This window comes from Excalfactoria chinensis, chromosome 3 (assembly GCF_039878825.1).
Source record: "Excalfactoria chinensis isolate bCotChi1 chromosome 3, bCotChi1.hap2, whole genome shotgun sequence".
NCBI lineage: Eukaryota > Metazoa > Chordata > Aves > Galliformes > Phasianidae > Excalfactoria > Excalfactoria chinensis.
This window is the reverse complement of record NC_092827.1, coordinates 77,780,726-77,804,033: the sequence shown is the minus strand read 5'-3', so window position 1 is coordinate 77,804,033 and position 23,308 is coordinate 77,780,726. Positions and strand designations below refer to the sequence as shown.

Sequence of the window (23,308 nt, the reverse complement as noted above, 5' to 3'; positions counted from 1 at the left end):
GTACTTTTGTGAAAAATCCTTTCCTTTTGATGGACAACAGAGCATAGTCTGCCAGCTTCTTTAAGATGCCTCAACTGATTTGTCTAAAATGGGATTAAAGAAATGTGAAATGTCTGCCTCTTATTCACTCTGAAGCAGTTCCTGTTTTTTTTTTTTGAGACAGAAGTAAAGATGTCACTTGGATATCAGGAGGCTTTTGAAGTTTTCAAGCAGGACCATGCTGACAGTATAACCATTGGGGACAATGAACAGCTTCTAAAACAGAGGTGAGTATCCCAGTAAGGTACAGCTGGAGAGAGGCACCTGATAGTTCATTATGAGCCTGGATAGGAATGCATAATTTTAGATCGGGTATCCTATGCTTCTACTGAGAATTTGGTGCAGAAACTTAGCCTTTTCTTACAGGGAGATTTCTTGTTTGGAGGTTAGCGAGTGATGACAGAATGAAAGTCTGAAGAGAACACAAAAATGGCATTAGTGATCTCAGTGCATCTGTCCTCTGATTTTATTCATCTTATCTTTGTAGCCCTACTGAAGCAATGTGGTAAATGGCATTCATGATCATGAATTATTTAGAGGAAGCTAGATTCATGTGACTAAATTGATTACTGTAATTTCCATTGTCAAAAATGCTTTACTGGCTTCAGCACTGAATTGGACAGTAAAGCAGGAGATGTTTAACAGATGCTTTGGTCTGTTGCTCCTAACTTGTTTGCCAAGTGATTTTAGGTTCTCTCTTCCAGTTTTGCACTCTAAAACAGAAATAATACTTTATCCTTCCACATTTGCTGTTAACAATAGAAAAGTACTTCAAAATCTTCTGGTGAAGATGGTGAGAATGGTGAAATATTAACATGAATTTTCAGGCAGCAGATTTTACACATCTCAAAAAATCAAACACCATGATTTGTTGTCTGTATAGAAGTACTGTTTCACTGTCAGTTTTGCAAGCATTAATCCTCCATGCTCTTTAAGAGAAATATGACATTTGTAGCTTAGGCAAAAGCAGATCTCTCGGTGTGCCCTTCTAATCTCATTAGGCTTTACCTAATTTATTTTATGTTTTTTTTCTTGATTTTTTTTCCTCTTTTTTTTCTACAATTTTCCTACTTAACAGGCATAAAAGGCATTGTTTTCAGTGTCATTGAATCAAATATTCATTTATTTCCTCAAAACTCAGGCAATATATAATCTTCTCCCCATCTTAGCAAGATCATGAGTAAACTGCAACTTACCATTTTTGTGAGCTGGTTAATTTTCTATCCAGATCTATTGCTTTCAGCCACAGGTGCATAACTGACAAATTATTAGATGCACATAAATTGTTATGAGTGTAAACAGGGTATTTAGTAATGTCTTTGATCAATAGATGATGCCATGTGTATCTTGCACTGCAATTTCTCTTATTGGTGTCTATTAAGAGAACACTTCATGGTTATTGCATGATCATAGGTGTGTAGCATCTCTGAACCGTGTACTGAATTTCTTCTAGTTAATCAGAATTCTACCACATTTTCTCTGATAATTATTATTGAAGTAAACCAGTGTATACTTTTGGTTTCAGAACATGTAATAGTGATATATAGAATCCACAGACTTTGACTCCAGAATTTCTTTCCCTAAAAGACAAAGAAATTCAGACTCATGCATTTGGTAGCCCCTCTCTAATTTGCAGCAACTGATTGATGAAATTGGTCTTAATGTTACTTAGAAACAAGAAACAAATTCTCCCATGTTTTTTGCAGTAGATTTTAGTGAGATATTTGTAGCTCTAAGTATTCTGAGTTCATTAAAATGGATTTATATAAAGTCCAGTCTGTAATTTGGAATGCAGCCTCTAAACCACCAGTTGCACAAAAACTGGATTACCCAGCCAGTGTTCAAATTGCACAGGAAGACGTGTGTGGATACCAGATGTTTAAAGGTTACCGTAACTTCCCTTTACATAGAGATTTCTCATGTTAATATTTTTGTTTATAGTTACATAACCACTTTTGTCATACCAAGAACAGAATTTGGTTTAGAAAGTATTTATTTTTAGCTAGTACTTATTTTTCCTCTGGGTATTTTGGGTAGATTTTCTCTGGCTGTTAGTTATACTGTTCTTGTGTTAATTGAATGGTGATTTGTCCATGAGCATAGTTTGTCTGTGAGCCTGACTATTTGTCAGGCTGTGAAATTATTGGCGTATATGAATTGTGGCCTTGAAAAGTGGCCTTGTAAAACAGAAAAAGTGATCTGTAGCTTAGTTTATAGTGAATAGGAAACAACTCTATTTTACTCCCATGTAACATCTGCAGTGTTCCTTAAAATATCTATGCTTATGCCCAGACAAAATGAGACTGCATAAATTAGAACATCCTACACCTGACCTTCAGAGGACTTAATAATGTCCTATTACTCAGTAGTCATGTCAAGTGTTGCTTCTCTAAGGAGGAGAAAATGTCTCAATTTCTTGTGCAATAAAGCTAGAAATCTTCCTAGCTAAGCCACCCCAGTGCAATATTGTATACTGCACAAAGCCTTTTAAATTCCATCCTAGTCAGTCTTTCCAGTAGTAAAATTGTACTAAACTCCCAGATGTAATGTAAATCTAGTTTCCACTTTGATGTTCTCAATTAATTTTTTCCGCTTTCCTCTTTCCTTGTTTTTTGTGTCTCAGCTGCTTAGCAGCTAACTTGTTTTTTCAGTAGCTTGGTAACTATGCGTGAGTTTCATGGAAAGGATGAGTTTCACTTAAGGCACTCAATTTCTTATTAGAAATGAATGTTTGTATGTTTCACTAAATATCTGTTGTCTCATTTGAATTTGTCTTGTTTTATGTTGTAAGCTAGAGATCTGTCTTTCAAAATATTATATTTTTAATTACTGACCTTTGTTTGAAGAGTTAAAACTTTGCAAAATTCTTGCTTCGTAACAATTCTCTACTTGTGCAGGATACTCACAGACTCTTTTGAGCTAACAATGTAATTGTTCACTTATTTTTATTCATACCAATATGAACTTTATGAGAGATCTTTTTTCTCAGAGGTGTATCAAAAGTAATCCTTTTCTTTCAATAACAGAATCAATTTTTATGTCTTTGTCTTGCTTTTTTAGTTTGACTGTGATTCATAGCCTCTGATGGAATTTCTTGGTCTTTCATAGACTAATGCCAAGTTTTAGTTTAAGTAATAGTGCCAGTTTATAAACTGTGGTGTTTGAGAAACAGATGCATAGCCCATTCAGCTATTCCTGTTTTCAAAGCAACTAGCTACAAATACAGGCTGGACAGACAGCTGGCTTCAACTTGTTCAACTGAATCTTATTCTGTGAACATGAATCAGTGTCTACAGGACTTTTGACTCAGTAGTTAATTAATGAGGCCTATGGAGACTGAAGGGAAGAAAGAGAGAGGTACTTTTGTTTGTTCCCTTAAGATCTTTACACAGTCTTCTGTACTTGCTTGGGTATTTTAAGTCTGAACTAGTTCTAATGGTTATATAAGCATCTCGCAGATACTTCAAAGGCTTCTGCTTTCCTTATGCAAGATAGAGTAAGTGCTGAGGAGTACCCCAGCTGGAGCTATTTAGCTGTGTTAAATTCAGCCTTGAAAATAAGTGTTCAGATATGAATGTGATTGCCTGAAATTCCAGCTCTTTCTAGTTTCACTTGGGAAATGAATTAATTGAGTAAAGGCAGTTTTCCAAGACTGAATTCCCAGTGGGATATTCATGTCTATTGACTATGTTTTGCCATTGTTTGAGTTAGAAATACAAATTGTTGATCTCCTTAGTTATTTTGTTAGACCAAGAACCATCCAGGTCAGTTGCAGGATTACTGAAAAATTGCATATTGCAGTTCTGTTTCCACATTCAACAGGGTTTGACTTGCGGAGATGAAAATAACAGTTCAGACTTTCTCATCAAGCCTAACATCACATAACAAAGGTCACAACCTAGCAAATTGTCCTTCTGCATTTTAAAGTTTTAGTATTTCAACTGTTACAATGAATTAAAAATCATAATCCTCATAGAAGAATACATTTAGCATATGAATGCCTGATATAGATGCCATTTTTCCTTAACAGCTTTATGTAGTTAAAAGTTAAATTAATGTAGTGGAGTAATTATTCCAAGAACTGTTGAAAAATATCAGAAAACTTCTAGGGGAAAAAAAAAAAAAAAAAAAAAGCATAAAAGGATAAGGCAACAAGTTCTAATAGGCTACAGAGAATGTTGTAAGGCTCTGCTTTTTAGTGAAATATGTAGATGTCACAAATTTGTTACAGAGCAAGACATACATACAGTGAGCAGAATGCTTAATAGCACTAAAGTGAGAATCACTGCAGTGTCACGCTACAAGCTAAAAAGAAAATCCTGATCATTAGAATAATTAATGTGCCATGTGATGATCAGAATATAATCAGGATGCTGTCACCGAATTATTTTAGACATTTAACTGCTGGAAGTTTTACACAATACTGTTCAATTACAAGACAGAAGTGCGGTCTTGGCTCCCTAAGAACTTGTAGTATCACCAAATTTGCAGGTGGGCAAGACACTTTCTCAGTATGTAAGAGGGCTGCTCTAGAAGAAATGCTTTGTGAACTTTTATAGAGACCCAGCAGTGGATATGAGCATGGTGGGTGTTGCTTTTCAAAAGTGAAGACAGTGACAGTGGGTCTCCATTTGTGCAGATATTTATGAGCGCAGCATGCAGGCTCTTGTTCATCACTGGCAAAAAATGCATAGTTAAAGGTGACTATGTTGAGTACTAGTGTTCTTTTAGCTGAGAATTTGCTCTATCAAATAGTGTTATTGTGCTCTTTCTAACTATTGTTTCCATGGAAATAAATAGGGGATATTACTTTCAGAGTGACCTACATATATAGTTTAAATTACTTCACTCTTAACAATTTGGGGTGTATGTCTGTGCTGTTATTCATAATATTTTGCATTGAAATGCAATTTTTTAAGTTCATTAGGTCACTTAATCTCTCAGCATCTCAGCTTGTCCTTTTTAAAGATTTTTATAACAATACCCATGGATATTTTGAGGACTGTTTCACTGACATTATTCAGTGATTTGGAAATGTGAGTTTGTAAAAAGTGATCATCACATTGCCTCTTATCAAGGATGATCTCAGATGAACATTTTTCTCTCTGTGAATAATTTTCTACTTAAACTCAATCAGTTATGGAAGAAAAAAAATTACAGTAAAAGGCATGTAAAAGTTATTTGCAGTGTCAAAAGAAGGTAACTGAAGAAAATGGATCTCTGCAGGAGAATTGTAGTTACCAGTAGTAGGCTTGTCCAGACATCACTACCTTTGTATAGAGGATCAAGTGATGCTTATTTGACACAAGTGGTTTTATTTTACATGCACACACTAAAGGAATTTGTGAGTAGATTAGTTCAGTAGACACTCTGAGAGAAGAGCCACCAACTGAATCACTAGCAGCATGTCCTGCTGCATGCTATGCTTCCTTTGGTCTCTCCTCCAAGAAATGACTGAGTTCGTTTTTCCTGTCAAAACACCATGCCAAGATGGAAAGGCCTCATTTTATGCTGGGATGATAGAAATGTGGTATATTAAGTAGAACAAATATTGCATAGTACAAACGGCAATTAGAAAACTTCTTGAAAGAAAACACAAAATTTATCATTTATTTACAAAAATTACATTCCTCTATGATAAAATATACCAGAGGAAAATTCACATTAAAAAAATAAATAAATTAATGAATAATAATAATAATAATAATAAAGCTCACTTCCAGCTTTGAGGTCCAGTTATCTGAATATTATAAGACTATTTTCCAAAGCCAGATTTATTTATTTGTTTCCATCCTTCTTACTTGGGCTGTTGTTTGCTTGTTATTATTATGTTATTATGTTATTATCTTAGTTCAGCTTGATTTAGCTTGTAACAATATTGGACCTGTAGGTATATATAGAGAGGTTTCTTAATGATGAGGATGTGCATGTTCACACAGCACAGATAGCAATTGTCAACAATATGCATATTATAGGTTTAAATGTTTGATTTCCCAATGAGCAGAAGTTTAAATATTTTGTTTTCCCTTTATCCTTTTTTTTCTTTGTGTTCTCTTTCTATATAGCTATATGTTATAAAAAATTGCAGTTCACTTATCATATTAAAATTAATATTTTAGTATTTCTAGCATAATTTATTGTAACAAATTAATATTTATATATAGAAAGACAGTCTTCAGATTGAAATAACATTTATAATCATATAAATTTACTTTTCTTTCTAGCATACCCATTAGTTGTATTTAAAATGGTTACTATTAGACCAAACTCTTTTTCGATGGAAAATATTTTCCAGCCTGTTCTTCTTCCTGAAGAATTCAGTATTCTTTGATAAACAAAGTTTTTAACTATTTGTGCTTCCTGTATCATTGCGTTAACAGGTTTGCTGAAGCTAAATGTCTTGGAGAAAAAATAAATGAAGTGAGGAATAAAATAAGTGAGTACATTTCAGCTTCATTTTGCGTGTCTAGCTGATGAAATCACAGCATTCAGAGAATATTTAATTTCTAAATTAGGTAAATCAATGTATTACTAAGATTTCCAAAGAGATAAATTGTTAATTTATGTTATCAGTAATAATTTTATATACTAGTTTTAATGTGAGTAATGTGAAAATGTGATTATTGCAAATAGTATTATTGCAAATAATGTGAAAAAATAGATCTGTTATTTATTTGACAGGAAGTCATAAATATAGCAAAGGGAGAAGTTAAGATATTAATACTGTATTTCCTGAATTACCTTGTAGGATTAAAGGGTCCAAAGAAAACATTGTTCCAAATTGTAGTATCTATGAAGGACTGTATTTTATATGTAATTTCATGTGGCTTTTGTTAGAAGAAACTTTCGTTGTTTAATTACTCCTCTGCACTTCCTTCATACAGATTAATTGGAATGATTAAGAGGAGTCCTGCAGCTTAGTGGGGAAATTCTTCATTTTTCATTGTAGGGTGCCAGCAGCATGTATTTGTCTTCCAAATTCAGATTATTCAAAGCCAAAAATCACCTAGAGATATATGGAATGTAAGCTATGTCTTATCCAGTCCTCCTTCTAGCCCTTGACATCTTCCTAGGTAATTTCTGAGTTCTGTTGCGGTCTGTGACCTCCTTCCTAACAACTGGCTACCCAGGCTCCATATCACTATGAAACATACTTCTTATCTGTGGAGATCAGGTTTACGTCATTTTGTATGTAGACATTCAGGTGTGCCAAGTCTCTTTCAGATTCAAATACACACTGTAAGAAACTAATTTTACAGATAACTAGGCACTGAGATGTGGATCCCAGTTTCTACCTCCTTCCTCTGCAGGTGGTATCAGCAGACATGGGCAATAAGTCATCATCATCACTTCTTGTCTCATAATGGCATTTGATTGCTGAAAAAGGACAAAAATCTCATAGAGCAGTCATCAAGTAGGCTTTACTTTCACCATAGCCTTGATTATGTTCTCCACAGCAATGAATGGTAACTTCTTCTAAATTCTGGTTGAAGTTTTTCTTAGGTACATTACAATACCTTCTTGGAAATGCTATGCAGTATTTAAAATTAGGTGAGATATGTGGAAATTTTCAGCCATGATGGCACTGTGTGTTCAGACCTCTGCACAAAGATGTTTTGAAGGTATGCAGAACCAGAGACATCCATTGAGCCACTGTTCTGAACACTGGGTTGTTTCAACAAGACAAGGCACATCTGATGAACCATCAGATCAACCTCTTCTTTTCCTCTCCTTCTGTCTCAAAGTCCATATTGTCCTGATGTAATTCTTCTGGGTTTACTCATATGTGATAGGAAACCCAGATGAATTCTTAGCAGAGATTGAGGTAGAGCCGAAGTCAGCACTGGGTGTCAAAATTCTTTCTCTTTCTGAAGATGAAACCCATTTTAGAGCATGCATAGAGAACACCAGCAATGAGCAGTCATGCTCTAGCACAGAATTCTCAGTGCCAGAGGCTGTGATAGCGATGCTTGAGGACAGCCCTTTCATTTAGTTCATACTGTAATCTTTCTGTATAAGCAACAGATTCCATCCTCTCTGCAGATTCCATATGGATATTTTGATCTCTGCAGATTATGTAGTGCTTTGTGGATTGTTGTAAAGCACCAACAACTGAGGTTTGAGCGTGATCATATCATACAATCTTTCCTTGAATCCTTTCTCTGTAAGGTTATGCTGCATGGAAAATTAGCACTCTGGTTAATATACATAGTGTATTTTATTCAGCTGTTCTCTTCTCCTGTCCAGCCTGATTTTAATCACAATTGTAAATAAATCTGCCTATTAGCACCAATCTAAAAGTTATTAAACCTTTGCATCAAGAACAACACTTTCTGGCTTACTCAGCTTACCAAATGCAATTGCTCTGGTTAACATAGTTTAGCAGCCTCAGAAAACATTCATCTGTCATTTTCATAGTATGCATAACATTAAAGATACTAAGTAAGGCTATTAATCTGCCACATTTTTTCTGAAAATATGTCAGGAAAAATGAGTCCTCTGCAGCCTGCAACTAGATCTTTCATTTACTTGCATTGTTATTTTGGTTTCCTTTAGCATTCCTGTCTGCCTCGTGCACAATCAAGAGCAGATTCCATCAATATCAGTTTCTTCTATTTCTAAGCTATATTTAATAGTATAAAACTATGCACCACAGAGGTCATAAAGCACATTTCATGCAGTCTGATTACATTCTGAGATAGTGACAGCAGTTGGCTGTATCTTGTGTGTCATAAATATCCTTTCATTCTGACTGGAAGTGTAAGTGTTTTTCAGTACTCAGAATAATCTAACCACTTCTCAATTGCATTAGCATTTCAAAAACACGTCAGGAAGTTAAAGCTGGAAAAAGGAATCTGGAATGAGATTTTCATGGTAGGCTTTTGCTGATGTTATTGCTTGCATAAAAAGATTAAGGAAAACATAGTCTAGATGCAAGCTGGATGTTAAGTGTAGAGTGACTGTAACATAAGAAATGAGACATTGCGGCTAGCATGCCCCTTTGCTACTATACCACATGTTCCTGGATTCTGCTTCCTTTTATGCTTAAGAGCACTGCGGTGAATGTGGATATTTTAGAATTATTTTTATGAAGAACAATATGTGTCTCTCAGATTTTTCATCATGATTAATTTTCATCATGACTTAGAAATAAGAAAGAGAATTTTCTTTTAGGATGAAAATTTTATTCATCTAATAGATAGATAGATAGATAGGAGAATAAGGGGCAAGCTTTTCTAGCCCAGGTAATTTTAGTGATTCATTTTAGTCTCATATTGTCAGACAAAAGATTTTAGACACAAATAACGGAGCGGACTGTTTTGGTGCCAGGATTGAGGAGCAGGAGAATGAGTATTCTTTTTCAAGGTCACGATGTATCAGTGGCAAGGGCAGCTTTATAAGCGTAGTCTTCTTCATTCAATAATACTGCTCATTATGAATAAAGCTGACAGTTCAGTTTGTAATAGAAAGCAAAATGTCAGAAAGTCAGAAACTCTGAGATAAAAGAATTTGTTCCTGTTTGGATTTGCCTTTCTTTCCACAAAATCTAATAATCTTTCAGATGAAAACATACCTAACTTCTGTAAATTAGTTTATGCTAATTAATATATGGTAAGTAACTTTGGAAATGCTGCCTCTGTCCAGTCACTGCAAAGCTCTCATTCAGCTCATTCATCACTCTACAGGAGAGGTTCCAGACTGCTGAACATGTTGATAAACAGAATGTAATGGATAAAAAATGCATATATGCATTTCAGTTCATGCAGGTCCTTGTTGTTCATTAATAACATCATGGAATGCATAGGACAGTACTTGAGGAGAGTGATGTGGAGATACAGCATCGCCTTGTCATGGCTAGCAGGAGTTTTATTTTTAGGACAGTTATCAACAAGAACTTTTTACATCGTTACCAAGAGCATTGTTGATACTAAGGAGAAAAATTCAACATCTGAACAAACTGCTAAGTATTAAATATCAGCAAAAAGCCCCACTATATATGCTGCAATGTGGATTATACAACAAAAAAGAGTTGGGGGGCACTGAACATACTGTTTTCAATGTAGGTTAAAATGATACATTCATTCAGAATCTAGTGACTAAAAATATTGCTCATACACAGGAATGTGCTACATATTAGTTGTGTTTAGGATTAGTAAACAGTTCCACTCTGTAAATGTCTATTTTGGAGTATTTATACCACTATTAGGGTTAGTTTTTTCCCTGAAGGAAAAAAAAATAAGTGTACTAAATAGTATTTAATGCCCAAAGGAAAGCAGCTGTTGTTTTTTGTCTGTCCAGAAATCATCTAATGTTGTTATTGAAGCTGAGAGAGAAAGGGCAAACTCATGTGGGAGTAATAACAGTGTGAGGAAACAGGCACTCTTGGAATTAGAAAGGGTAGGTGGGTGGATTATGCGCACATGATGTTGACGATGCAGCTATACCCACAGGAATGCTGAGATGTTGCACTGCTCTGCCTCATTTCAAACTTTGAATTTAGTGCACAGGACCACAGGATACCAAAACCAATGACAGTGTACAATGAAGTAATGTTCTTGTATTACAAAGCAAGATTATTGTAGGGTCTTTATCTGATTTGCTAAAAAATAAATAAATAAATAAAAATAAAAAATTGTCCTTATATATATGCAGTTCATGAAGTGTTGCACTGAAATGGTGAGGATTATGGGAGAGTGTGAGGACAAGAATCAGTTAAGACAGTGCTTAACTGATTCTGATTCACTGTCTTATAATTTGCACTGTTCTTCCTGTGAATGCAAAGTAAATATAAATTCTATTCAGAACCTAAATAATGTAGATCCTGTATTTGTGATCACCTTTTCTCTATGTACAAGACTGTCCATTTATACATGAAAAGTATCAGTAAGAAACAAGGAATGGGGCAACTTAGAAGAGAGAAAAAATGTTTCCTTGTAACAATAGGAAAGGTTTAGTGTATACAATGTTGATTTTATTTTAATTTCACTTAAAATTGATTTAAAATTTGTCTTTATTTTAATATAAAATGAGCAGACGAGTTATAAAAGTTGAGAATTAAAATGATGGTATAAAAGAAGACCACTAATGGCAAGATTTTGATTTGAAAAAGGTATGTAATCTGTGATCACAGCTGCTACTTCTGTTTAGTCACTTCAGTCTGAAAACTTCTAAGTATTCTTGTCTGTCTTCAAAAGTTTACTTTCACATGTAAGCATAAACAACTTTATTTCAGGAACAAGAATCTATTGCTTAAGAATTAGAGTATCAAGGATGATTCTAGGAGTGCTGTGTGTATTTTGAGCCATGATATTATGGGTTGAAAGAGTCGAGGGAAGTCATTAATTAGTAAAAAATCTTTTTTGTTTCCACTTAGAACAAAGATTTTTAGTCACCAGATATTGTTTCAGCCATGAACAAAGTGAGGCTCAAATAATGCATTTCATCCTTCAGTGTAACACTTCAAAATATTTATCTTTTTATAGAAATTAACACTGAGATTTCGGAGTGGCCGATTAGCACGATAGACCATTCTAGTTGAATCCCAGAAAGTATCAAGTGCACAGTTTTGTATTGGATGTGCATACACAGTGAATTTCAGTGGAAATGAATATGGCAGATGAAAAATAGCAGAGTTGGGTTTTTAAGGAGCTGACTAGCTCCAAGAAAAAATAAAGAAAACATGAAAAGGTTACATTCCACAGGCAAATATGGCTCAAATGAGATGCAAATAGCATATAAGTGAATGAATTCAGTATGAAGATTGAATGAACAGATAACACAATAGTATCATTCCATTCTATTCATTCTTTAGGTGGCTTGGTATGAATTGCTATTCTTAGCAGAGACCTTAAAAGTCTGTGTAGCTTGAAATCTTGAACTCCTTACTGAAGAAAAACTTTAGCTGAGGTTTGTTTGTGTTATACTAGAGTAAAGGTAGAAAAGACAATTCAGAAAATATGTCTGTATTTTGCTTTGTGGGTATGTTTCATTTTATTGGGGGTTTTTTTAGTCGATATAGGACAATCTGAATTAGATATAATTGTAATATAAAAAGTAAAATAAAATTGTAATGATATGTTATCTTTATATTAAGAAATATATTGCAATATATTAAACTTTATTCACAATTTCACGGCTAAGGCTGCTCAGCATTGTGCTGGTCTTGAGAACAACCCATTACTGTGTACTCAGCCAGTTACTTTGAGCCTGCCCTATATTTAAGAGGAACAGTGAGGACCACTACTCATGTATAGTATTATTGCTACTCTTTGTGAACTACAAATATCTGAAGGAAAAGTTATATGCCTGTTAATTGTTCTTTAAGGCCTGTCACAATTTGTCCTCCTGTTTCTCCTGCCAAAGTTTCTGTGGGATTTTCAGTTATTCTGAGACTGAGAAGAGAAAAACAATGGTGCATGTGCTATATAAGTTGGTTGAGGTAAGGTATGAAAGCACATGAACGTAGAGAGTACCATGAGTAGGTAGCCATTTTTCTGTTTCTAATCTTTTGTTTTCTTTGTTTATCTTTTCATTTTGTTTCTCATGAAGACAGTTTGTCTTCTTGCTCTACAGTAGGGCTATTATAATCCAGTGTTAGTGGAAATAATTAACTCATTCTCTAGTACATTTTCAACTGATGTCTTTGACCCCCATTGTGTTTATCGCAAGCATCTGTCATATTGAATAATTTGAACAAATGGTTAAATAACATCAGGCTGTGGGGTGCAGTAGACACACCAGAGGGCAAGATGCCATCCAGAGGGACCTAGACAGGCCTGAGCAGTTGGTAATTCTCGTGAGGTTCAACAAATCCAAGTGCAAGGTCTTGTAGCTGTGTTGAGGCAACCTCCATTACCAAGCCAAGCTGGAAGATGAAGGGATTGAGCATAGCTCTGCCAAAAAAGACCTGGGATTACTGGTGGATGGCAAGCTGGACATGAGCCAGCAATGGACTGTCACAGACCAGAAAGCCAACCTGGCTGCATTAAAAGAAGGATGGCCAGCAGGTTGAGGGAGGTGATCCTGCCCCTCTACTCTGTGCTGATGAAGCCTCACGTGGAGTATTGCATTCAGTTGTGGGGTCCTCAGTACAGGAGAGACACAGGACTGTTGGAGTGCATCCACAGAAGGGCTACAAAAATGATCCATGGAATGCCTCTCCTACAAGGCTGAGAGAGCTGGGGCTGTTCGGCCTGGAGAAGAGAAGACTGCAAAGTGACCTGATAGCAGCCTTCCAGTATGTAAAGGGGAGCTACAGGAAAGGAGGGGACTCTTTAGCAGAGTGGTGACAGAACAAGGGGAAATGGTTTCAAGCTCAAAGAGGGTAGGATTTAGGTTAGATTTAAGGAAAAAATACTCTACAGTGAGGGTGATGAGGCAGTGGAACACACTGCCAGGTGATGTATTTGGTGCCCCATCCCTGAAGACTTTCAAGGCTGGATCAGGAGCCAGACAAACTGATATAACTATGAAGATATAACTATAACCTGATACAGGTGTGATGCCCCTGTTTACTGTAGGGGAGTTGGACTAGATGGCCTTCAGAGGTCCCTTCCAACTCTAAGGATTCTATGATTCTAAATGAAAGTATTTGCAGAGGATACTGAGAAATTAGGAGCAGCTGATCTCAAGAGTCTAAGCTTCTTTGCAGGTGCCTAAGGAGGAATGTTGATTGTGAGTGAAAAAAGGGGAAGAGGTTGAGTGGATCTATGGTTTCACAAAGTTGGAAAAAAATGATATAATCTATCTAATAAAATAGATTACAGAGTAGGTGACCTAAACATAGATTTATTTAGCAAATTTCAAACGTGTGTCAGTGACTTGTCTTGTGCAATGTCCAAACAAGGATTTTCAGTGGGCTGGAGTAAATTTCCATTTGATAAAAGGTGTAGCTCATTAGGTACAGTAATCAGTATGTAAAAATACATATGATAGGAGGTATTTTAGCAACAGAGAAGGGCAAAGTAGTTTAAATAATAAAATCTAATTTTGTGACCTCCTAAATCTTCAGATTAGCATGTTTGGTATTCAGGAATGATCCAACAGGTATCCAACAGTAAATCTTTCAAAAGTTTTGCTTTATTTTGTGGACAAGTATTTCGCCCTATAGAAGTACTGTGTACTTAACATAAAACATTATGCAGCACTTTGTGTCGATGCAGAATAACTTGTCTGATGAGAATCTGTTTTGCTTAGAGTCCATTCCTGCTATAGAGAATCTTCCTGGGGATCAAGCATTAACAGACTTGTCAGCGCTTGATATTAAAACTAAGGGTGACTGTTTTTTTTTCCTCCAGAGAAATCTGAGCAGTGCAGTGAATCTAACATGCTTGGGATATACTGGACATTTGCAACGTGGGAATTGTACACCACATGTGATACAACCCATCCAACTCTTCTTGTATGTACAAACTAGTTGTATGTGCCTGGCCAACTTCTATAAAGACAGCTCAGTGTTATACTGTATAGATGGTGGGTCCAGGATTTCTGGCTTCCTTGCAGCTGCTGCACCAGCTGGACTGCTGAGTACCTTAGAAATTCTGGACAAACAGCCAAGTTAGTGATCTAGAACAAGTTGGGACAGTAGTTTACCATGAGAAGTAGTAGATTTAGAAATACAAATCAGTGGAGAAGGCAGCTCTCTGAAAAATAAGATAGTCTGTATGCTGCTTCACCACTTCTCTGCCAGCACTGGGATATATATGGAAAAACACAGCCTCAATACAATTAGTCTCCATAGATTTCATCTCTCTTGAGAAGCTGTCTGGATCTTGCAAATATCCACTGCCACTTAGCAGAGTCTGTCCTGATCTCAGGACACAACTGTTGTGTCAGAAAGAGGAACACCAACAGTATTTCTAGCATACTGAATATCAAGTGAAGCTTTGCTGTTAACTGCTGGAAGATGTCAGTTCTGACTAATGCAAGGAAGCAGATTAACTCAGAAAAATCTGTGGCCATCTGTGACTGGAGAAAAAAATAAAAAAGAGAGAGAAAACAAGCCATAGGGACAAACAGTCCCCCAGCTGTAATTTCCCAACTGGGATGTTATTCAAGGTGGCCCAGTGCCTAAGAAGCCCCAGCTTGTTTCTGATCTCCAGGTCAGTTTCAAAGTAGTTTTGTAATAAACCAGGCGTGTTTATGTGCCCACCAAAAATAGCAGTAGCTGTTAAAGCTGAAGCCATTCGGCATGGTTGACACAGTCTTCAGATTCTTTCTCCTTAATTTCTTGGCCCAATTGTTTTGCAACATAATGCTGAAAAAACATATTTCCTATGAGTGTTTGTTTTGGATAAATATCTGATTATCTTGCCATTATGACTGCATTTTGGAATCTATTTTTTAAATGTTATATTTTGGTTTTTGGAAATGTGGAATTAAAAACACAGAAAGACAGCTGAGTTTCTGCAGATTTTATTTCTTAACCACCTTGTCACCATCTGCAGTTTGTTCTTTGTTAGAAATGTGATTTACTTAGCTTTACAGGACGCTACTTATTTTTCCATTTGGTTACAGCTCCTTCCATTTCAATTTGTTTCCTTCTCTCCATAATGAAATATCACTTTCCCCTCGGTTCTACTAAGGTTCTTTTTCTACTGACATCTAACACTCTTCGGGCATGATTTCTATGGCTGAGTTTAGTTGGTGACCTGTAGAGCACAGGATATAAATGTTGTTATCACTCGGAATGTCATGCATTTAATCATCTTTCTCAAGGTGCTTTCCAGGCAGAAGTGTCATTCATGCATTTCACATAGGCCTGGCAGATGGCTATAAATGCTAGCTCATTGCTAACATCTTGTGACACTCAGAACTGTGATTAGAGTCTCCACAACCTATTTGTTGTAGGAGTAGCCAGGTATGTAGTATAAAATGATGAATGGCAGGAATATGTTTTCTCAATATCAACTTGTTGAAAGGTTCCCAGGTTCACATTAATACATACTTTTGTTTGTTTACAGTGTTCATTGTGAATCAGAGTAAAAAATGAACTGATTTTACTTTTAAATTTTTGTGACAGTTTGGATTAGAATCTCAAGAGAGGTCACTGCAAAGTAGAATAGGAGCAGGACTCGCATTGTGTTAGAGTAGTAAGGTTGTATGTTTGGTGTAATTCTTAATACCTGTGAGTAAGAAATTAATAATGAAGTAATGCCTTTAGCTAAATAACAGTCACTAGAAAGCTTGTAGTAAAATGTGTGAGCAGTGAGGAAAATCAGACAAGAATACAAAATTGATGATAATAGCTTGTGAAGTATTATTGTGCGTTTCTGTAAAAAGATCTGTGTTATACTTACTGTAGGCAATGTAAACATTGTAGGTCTAAGTCTTGTCTCACTTCAGAAGTATTCCTGGATTGATGGCAACTGAAGCAGACCTGTCTGAGCTGCTACTGCTCTGGTGGCTCATGTAAATGTCAGAAATGATAGAGGGAACAATGCCTTAGAGTCATAGAATGGCCTGGGTAGAAAAGCATCATCTTGTTTCAACCCCCCTGCTGTGTGCATGGTAACCAACCACCGGACCAGGCTGCCCAGAGCCACTTCCAGCATGGCCTTGAATGCCTCCAGGAATGGGGCATCCACAACTTCTTTGGGCAACCTGTTCCAGTGTGGCACCAGTGTGTCTAGTGTGACCAGTGTGACATATCATTGCTATGTGCTTGTTAGTCCTTCGTTAGCACGGGATTTGTCTTCCTTGCTATGTTGAATCTGAGGCTGAAAAGAGAATCAAGAAGCTCTAGCAGGTTTCTGGCAGCCTTACTGATTTCCTGCTTATCCCAGAAAGAGAAGGTTAGAGGATAGCATCTATAGTAATGTAGATTTGTCCCTGCAGCAGCACTCAGGAAATTTAAAAAATAAACTTATTTTGGAAGGTACAAGTCTTTCAGTTTCAGGGGGCAATGCATATGTTTATGCCAATGCTAAATGTTGTCCATTGTTTCAGCATAGCTTACATATGTTTGTTTTTACTTTCAGACAATGCTCCTGGGTGACAGTATATAGGCTGAATATGTGCTTAGAACAAGAAAACATGATTTGTCAAATGACTCATTTTGAAAATACCAAAATGAATGAATTCATTTGAACAGTTCTATTGTGCTCCCCTGATGTGCTATTCTTTAAACAGAGGAACCTTATTAGTGTAAGTGACTCCAGGCCTAAGACATTAATGTTTTCTTTGGATCTATGCTGGAATCTACATATGTAGGAAACATTTTCATTTTCTAATTATTACAAATGATGTTCTGTTCTTTAGAAACAGAAGTATTTTCAGGGGAAAAAATTATGCTCAGGAAGAACCTAAGTAAACACTTTTTACTTAGAGTTTTCACTAGAATAACTAAAACCAAATGGACCGAGCTCATTGGATTTAATCAAGTTATGAACTGCCGTGACTATAAACTTGGAAAAGTACCTCTCAGTAACAGATTTTCTTCTTGTATTCTGTCTACAGACTGAAAACTCTTAGTATTGCTAGAATGATGCTCTGTGTTTTCCTCCTCTGTTAGGATGATATGCTCTGATGAGGTCAGTTGAATTTGCTCTTTAAGAGAAGTCAGATAATATTTATCACTATATTATTGTTTTAAGAGTATTTCTATATTAACACGGAGTCGCCTTTGATCTTGTCTTTATTTAGTACTTGGTGTTATGAGACTTTAGGAGTGAGGAATCAAGATCTCAGAGTCTGGAGATAGCAAACCCATTAGCTTATTCAGAGATGCACTGTTGAAAAAGTATGACTCTTCACAAGCACTGAAAGCAAAAGTGTTGTTTCATAAGATCTTGTGATTCATGTACGCATCTGGTCAGCATTGATGCAGCCTTGCAGTATATATGCACATACATATGTGTACTGAAATACAATAGCTATTTTTTCCCCAATCAACATACTTTTTAATTGTGTAGAACTAGTGATGTAATCACAGCTGGCTGTGAATGTTTCAGGAGTACAATCAACAGTGCATAGTTGTATTTTATGATGTTCTCATGCACTTTCGATAGGGCTTGAGAAAAGACTTATTTTCAGAGCTGTTGATCTCATTGTGTGAGTTATATATACAGTCAGGTTGCAATTTAAATTGCTAAGTAATTCAAAAGAAAGCTTGGGCTCATCCAAAGCACCGTTATAAATATCATACACGTTTACAGGAAGCTATTCAAGGTTTTACTGGGGTGTTAATATGCATCTAAAACAAACAAAAATGTAGCTGCTAATGGGCTTGATATAATTATCACAAGTTACAAGCAACAAAAAAAGAAGTCATACATCCATTCTCACTCTGATCTTGTCCCCATCACCTTAAAAACCTAATTTTTTCAAAACATGGCAGCATATCTAAGTAGCTTCAGTGCCATAATTTTCTTATACATACTTTATTTTAAATTTGCTGTCCTATCTACTGTATTCCTATTTTATTTTTTTTCCTGATGTGTAATTGTCAGAAAGCCTCCTGTGGGTAAAATATCATTTCTTTGAATGTATTTGTGCTCTAGGTTCTATTATTTACTCTTAAATTTCTTAAACGTGACTATTTGGAGAGAGGGGGAAGAGCTGTATGCAAAGTTGTTACTCTGACTTTGTCTTGTTCTTCTTTAGTCTTGTCCTTCACTGTGTTGTTCCTTATTTTCACATTATTTTATTAGTAGTAATCAGAAGATAAACTGTATTTAGTTGTGTAAATGAACATCCAAAGCACTAACTGCACAGATTATACTTTCTTGTCCATATGACATTGCTTTTCAGCGATGCTACTTTGGACCAGCTTAATATTGAATTAATGAACAAATAAATAAGCAACAGAGCAAGAGTTTCCTGATGTGCATCACTTCTGACTCCTTCCCAGCATATGGAAGGTAGACAGACACACAGAATACTTATTAATTTTGAACAGCATCTAAAAACAGTCTTAGGTATCCAAGGTATAGCTTACAGGAAATTTAGGAAACTAGATTCAGGAGAGCTATGCAGAAAATTAGAACAGTTTTAGTTCAATTCCTGAAATGCAAAAAACTGCCCTTGCTAGTGCATACAGGAGTACTATTTGGCTGAGCTGACCGTTCAGCAACCTATCTTCTACCCACTGAGAATACAGAAGTTGTTTGTCCTTCTACTGAAGTGTCCTGGAGAGTACTTCTTGATAAACATTCATGCTTAGTTTAAAATACTTGGCAGCACTGAGTTGACATAAAAAAATAAAAAAATATAAAAAAAATAAAAATAAAAATTAAAGAAAAAAAAGTAAAATACCAGATGGGTAGTGACAGCCAACTTTGGGATGATAGTATAAAGTTCTGAGTATTTGTTTCTAAATTCAGAAAGCATCCAAGTTCTGAATTCCAGTTTCAAGATCTTGAACTGCATTCCAGAGCATTTAGTGTTTGTTGTTGGTTAGCCTAGATACCTCAGCGTACTGTGTATGCGAACTGTTATGAATTTATGTGCACTACCCACTTCCCATATTAATTCCTATAGAGAAGAATTCTCTGCCTTTGGGTAAATGGTCATTGTGGCACATTGTATCCATCCCCTAATTTATATGAATGGAACTTGGATAACACCTCAGCATTTCAGACCTAAAGAGCCAAAGGCAATCTGCAGTAAAAGGAAGAGAAAGGTAAAAAAATGATATGATCAGGAAAAAAAATGAACAGAGTTTCTGATCAGTTTTTCTGTATAACACTACCAAGCTATTTCTTTGTGTGTGCCAACCAGGAGATAAAAAAGGCTGCCAGAAAATAAAAGGCTGCCAGAAAATAAATGTCTGATAAATTCTACAATACGTAAATTTGAAAGAATTGGTGTGTATTAGGAAAAGTGTACATATCCAAATGTAATTGTTCATGTGCTGGTTGTAGACTGGTTTGGAACTACAGATTTGATGTGAATGTCAGAGTTGAGCATCCAATTCTCGACCTGTTGTCTTTCCAGGGTTCTCTGACTGATGAGTTCTACAAGATATCAGCTACCTTACTGGCATTTCACATGTTCCAATTAATTTGAAAATGTTAAAAATTGCCAATAAGTATATTATTGTGCTGAGATGCTAGACTGTGCTGGAACAGCCAGGACACAGGCAGCTGCTTGCTTCTACTTGCTCTTCTGTAAGGGCAGAAACCTTTGACAGCAAATGTGGAGAGGAGGGAAAGGGATATAGGGAAGAAGAAAGTAGAGCAAGTTTTATCTTAGATTGCTCTGGTGCTTCTTCAGTGAACAAGGCAGAAAGCTACTACAGCAGGTAATACTTACAATATATTACTCATGTATTATCATTAATATACTTTTACTGTTGATGAAGTCTGTGTTTTGTACCTTGAAAAATATCTTGCCTATAATCAGGAGACTCTGAGTGTTGTGGTTGTGGTTCTCCTTTTTTGATGCCTCAGAGAACTTCCTGAAAGCTAGGACTTGTCACTTTACATAGGGATTTGGCCAGCCCTGTATCCCAAAATATGTCGCTTGCATCAGAATCAGTGTTGAGACAGATTGCAGGTTGTTTTACTCCCCAAGATGTCCTTAGTTGTTTGACCCATTTTTTTCAACACACCAGGACAAAGGTTATAAAGAGGAGTCAGAATTTGCCCTAAATGTTTCTCTGGGTCAGAGAAAGGCTGTGCAGTTTGCCTGCTCTTAGTGTAGCAGAACACTGATGTACAACAGAATTGGTTTTTGTTCTATTACTTTCACAACATATACTTGTTATCATAGGGTGTGTTGTGATAAAATTTCAGCACCAGATTTTCAAAAACATCTAATACATTGGATAAGATTTCCCATAACTATCTCCATTTGAAGTTTCCATGTTCGAGAAATTACTCCATTCAGGTATCTCCATTTTTGTTCAATGTCTCCTAGTTCAGTGTCTGATTAGAAATAAGATATTTCAGAAATCCTTTGTAAACTGTTAAAACTTCAGCCACAAGCTCAATTGAAAGTAATTCCCTACAAGACTTAAGGAAGTCTTGTAATGGAAGTTATGAGTACTCTGCCTCTAAAACCTACCTTACTAATGCTAAATATGAGCTTCAATGTGTGCTTATTCAGCAAGACTCCTTCTCTTCCTCAAATGGATGTACACAACTTCATAAATAAAATACAATTAATCCAGAGGCATAGTAGGTTTTCATAGCTGGCTAACAGCTGAGTACAACTGCATATGTAGGGGCACTGCATTACAAACAGTAAAGCTGCTTACTTCCCCATGCCAAGAGAAAGTGCAGCACTTCTTTATAAATTTTGGCTTATTTTATCCTGGTGGTATATGAACCACTTAGAGATTTGTGGGTCTGTGCAAGCCATCCTGGTGTCATGTGAAAAAAGCAGATGAGTTTGGCTGAAAATAAAAACCCATTGCATGCCAGCTTGTCCTCAGATGTTAGAGGGTCTGGGGCTGAGCTTATTTTCTGAGTGATGCCCCATTAACACTATAAATCTGGTCAAGTTCAATATATGCCTCAGGAAAACAAGATAGTTTATTGGTTCCAATAGTATCAACCCTGAAGGATGATCATGAGGATTGGACATGGCACCTCTACCCTGCTCTGCACTCTATTGTTTTGTTTTTTTCTTAAGAGTTGGTATACCAGACTCCCCTGGTGACTGCTAATGGCTAAGATCTCAGGTTACTTTACTTAGGGAACTGTCATGGAATAGATTACCCACCATACTCCACCCTAGAGTATGTCTGCCTTTAAAGGTAGACATTTCAATAGGTCATCTTTTGTAAATATTCCACATAATCAGCCCTGAGACTATAGTCACTCAAACTTCACAATATTTATAAGGAATTGGGGAGCTTACATGCCATCTATTAAGATTAGAGCTCAAGGGACTCTCAGGCTGTTAGCTATTTATTGGATGAGATGATTGACTCATAGTTGCAGTATTTAGCAGAATTATCTTATCAGTCCAGAGCAAGACCTTAGGATTAACAGCCACGCCGAAGGAGGAGGTTGGAGCGGAGGGAGCATACCATCGCACCAGGATAACCACTAGGCAGAGAAAGAGAAATGCTCTCTTTATCAGTCTATTACGCTAGAGCAACATGCAGAAAATCTCAAAACATTCTTCTGTCAGCATGGTTTTGTCATGGCTGAAAGCTGTCTTAGCATGTCAGCTGCAGCTCAGTTCTGCACTATGCCTTGAAAACATAACCTCAGTTGGATTAAACAGTTGTGATTTTTGGAGACTCTAAACATAGATCTAATGCTTAAACCATATAGCGTTATTAAAAACTCAGTATGCCCTGGAGGATGAGTTCCAGGAATGGGAGGTTCCTCGAAGACTTAAGAGGAGGCTCTGTTAGATATTTTAAGTTAAAACAAAAAAAGATCCAAAGATTAAAAGAGATCCAGTCTCCACTCTAAGGTGTGAAGATTTCAGGATCTAGAAGATGGAATGATTTCAGCTTAACATAGACTGGAAAATGTGGTAAAAAGTTTAGCAAAATGTTATGAAATAGCAATAGATGAGAGATTACTGCGTAAAGACAGGGGTCAATCCACAATATTAACTGCAAATATTCTCTAAGAGAGGTAGTTTGGGTTGCATGCGTACTCGTAGCTTGTCCAGTGTTCTTTAAATTGGCAGCCTTTGAAGCCTTAGAATAGTATTATATGGAACATCTGATTAAACATATGAGAACTTTTAAAACCTGTATTGTGGACTCAAGTGAAGCCAGAAAAATGTACGTTTTTAAACCTTTTTTTTTTTTTTTTTTTTTAAATTGCAATATGGTCATTTTTGTATTGGCTTGAAATGTATAGAGTATTGTCAAAGCATTCACTGTCTGAAGGAAACTGGAAGACAATTCTAGATCCTGGAAATAGTCTGGGGTAACACAAAGACAAAAAATTGCAGGAGAGCTACTCTATTCGAGTTATTGATTCTGATACTTACTTAGTATAATTGGATACTTCTCTCTGCTTTATATCATTCCTAATTAGACTTCTTTATACCACTTTGTCTTCTCCACTTACCTCTTTGCTTTTGTCTCCTGTCACAAAGCTGAAGTTCTGTATTACCAGTTCATCTCTTTTCCATACCTCGGGATGGTACATTTGTCCAGAAACACAGTCCAAAACCAACAGATTTATCACAACCTAAATGACAGCTGGCTGTGTGCTGAGTAAATTCTTAAATTCACAAAAACTACTTTTTTTTTTTTTTTTTTTTTTTTTTTTGCCAAAACATGCGAAGTTGAAGCACTGAACATTTTATTGGGAGTGTTATCTCCAAGTGAAGAATTACTCCACTGGAAAAAAAT

General features: G+C 36.1%; 1 protein-coding gene across 1 annotated transcript in view; it reads left to right on the top strand.

Moving 5' to 3' along the window:
- Positions 1 to 23,308, top strand: part of KIF6 (kinesin family member 6) — a 117,103-nt gene that overhangs the window by 66,430 nt on the left and 27,365 nt on the right. Inside the window, exons 14-15 of the mRNA XM_072333784.1 lie at positions 164 to 266; positions 6,420 to 6,475. Coding sequence (XP_072189885.1) covers positions 164 to 266; positions 6,420 to 6,475 — 159 coding nt within the window. The remainder of the gene's footprint in view (positions 1 to 163; positions 267 to 6,419; positions 6,476 to 23,308) is intronic.